Source organism: Emiliania huxleyi, assembly GCF_000372725.1.
Source record: "Emiliania huxleyi CCMP1516 unplaced genomic scaffold EMIHUscaffold_282, whole genome shotgun sequence".
NCBI lineage: Eukaryota > Haptophyta > Isochrysidales > Noelaerhabdaceae > Emiliania > Emiliania huxleyi.
In genome coordinates this window covers 71,420-73,038 of record NW_005199913.1, presented here as the reverse complement: position 1 = coordinate 73,038, position 1,619 = coordinate 71,420, and the positions used below count along the sequence as shown (strand labels likewise).

The 1,619-nt window shown below is 71.6% G+C and overlaps 1 protein-coding gene across 1 annotated transcript in view; it reads right to left on the bottom strand.

Moving 5' to 3' along the window:
* Positions 1 to 657: 657 nt before the first annotated feature.
* The window catches only part of EMIHUDRAFT_443976 (hypothetical protein), a 4,439-nt gene continuing 3,477 nt past the window's right edge, over positions 658 to 1,619 (bottom strand). Inside the window, exons 10-11 of the mRNA XM_005776164.1 lie at positions 1,158 to 1,551; positions 658 to 1,069 (exon numbers count right to left, since the gene is read on the bottom strand). Coding sequence (XP_005776221.1) covers positions 981 to 1,069; positions 1,158 to 1,551 — 483 coding nt within the window. The 3' untranslated portion in view covers positions 658 to 980. The remainder of the gene's footprint in view (positions 1,070 to 1,157; positions 1,552 to 1,619) is intronic.

Sequence of the window (1,619 nt, the reverse complement as noted above, 5' to 3'; positions counted from 1 at the left end):
GCCTGGGTGGGAGGGGGAGACCATCTCGGGTCGCCGAGGGGGCGGGTCGGACGCCCGATCCGGCTGCTGGCCGGAGGACGTCGCCGGTTCCGCGATTTTGGGCGCCCCAGTCGCCTCCAGCCGGGCCGAGCGGCGCCAGCTGGTAGCTGGGGCCACAGGGCGGTCGGGACGACACCGTGTGCTAGTCGGAGTGGATTGTCTAGGGGTGTAAAGGTCGGTAGAGTGTCCGTTTGTGGCCTCCGGACGGGCTCTGGTCGGGAGCCCGCCGGGCCGGCTGAGGCTGTGTGTCCGTCCACTGTGGACCCAGTGATGGCCTAGGAGCCCTGCACGGACGGTGTTTATGCTATATAACACCTAGGGACCGCGTGGGGTGGGCGGCGAGCCGCGCATCGGCCGACAATGTGCCGGTGTACGCGTTTCGGTCACACTCAGGGCCCGTTGTTTTGCATGACCTGCTTCTCAGCTCCCCGGCCCTGGATGTGAGGCTAATGACTGCACTCCAAGTGCTCCCGGTGCTCCTTTCTTTAAATGGGGGCGACGTCGAGGTTGACGCGACCGTATCGAGAGCGCCACAGCGCCTGGTCCCTGTGGCGTGTGGGGGTGCGCTGCGTGGGAAGACCCGGCGCAAGACGGAAGTGGGATCGCGTTTCTGCGCGAGAAAGTGCAAAACAAGAAAACTCAACGCGTGGTCAAATCCCCTCGACCGCCCAGCGCGTGCGGCGTGCCGGCGCCGGCGCCCATAGCCAGGTTACCCACACCCGACCCCGGCATGTCGCAGTCACAAGAGATGGTCTTCCTCGCACACATCGGACCGCGGGCGCAAGGGCTGAGCCACGTAGGGGGTCGAGCACGACGCTTGGAGCGGCCCGGGTACGGCACCGGGGCACAGCGGGTTGAGAGGGGATCGGGGGAGGGGCATGCGCAGAAACCAGACAGGCACACCATGCGGCACACGGGAGAACAACGGCGGCGGCTCATCCTCAGTCCGCGCCGCGGGCGCGCCACCCCCCTCCTCCTCCACCACCGCCCCCGCCGCGGTAGCCGCCGCCCCCGCCGCCGCGGTACCCGCCTGTGCGCGACGGCAGCAGGCCGTCAGAGGGGGCGACAGCCGGGGGAGGGGGAAGCGGGCCGAGGGCCGAGAGAGCGGAGGAGCGCACCGCCGCCACGGTAGCCGCCGCCGCCGCCGCCGCCGCCTCCGCGGTACCCTCCTCCTCCTCCGCCGCCGCGGTATCCGCCGCGGTCGTCATACGAGCGGCCTCCGCCGCCGCGGTACCCCGAGCGGCTGCTGCCTCCTGGGTACCCACCTCCGCGGCCGCGCCCTCCGAATCGGCCGCCGCGGCCGCCGCCGCGCCCGCCGCCGCCGCGGCCGCCGAGCGGGCGCAGCTCGGGGAGCTCTGCGCACGCGGAGATGGAGAGGACGCCCGAGTCAAGGAGGGTGGGGCGGCGGCCGGAAGGGCGCGCCGCCCCGTCCTCGCCGCCGTCTGTGGCGGCGAGGGCGTCGAAGGCGGCGACGACGGCGTCCGCCATCTCGTCGGGCAGGTCAAACACCACCTCCGGGAGGGGGGGGGGGGGGGTCACGGAGAGCAACTCGGAGCAGCTCGATATGGGGAGGTCAATTG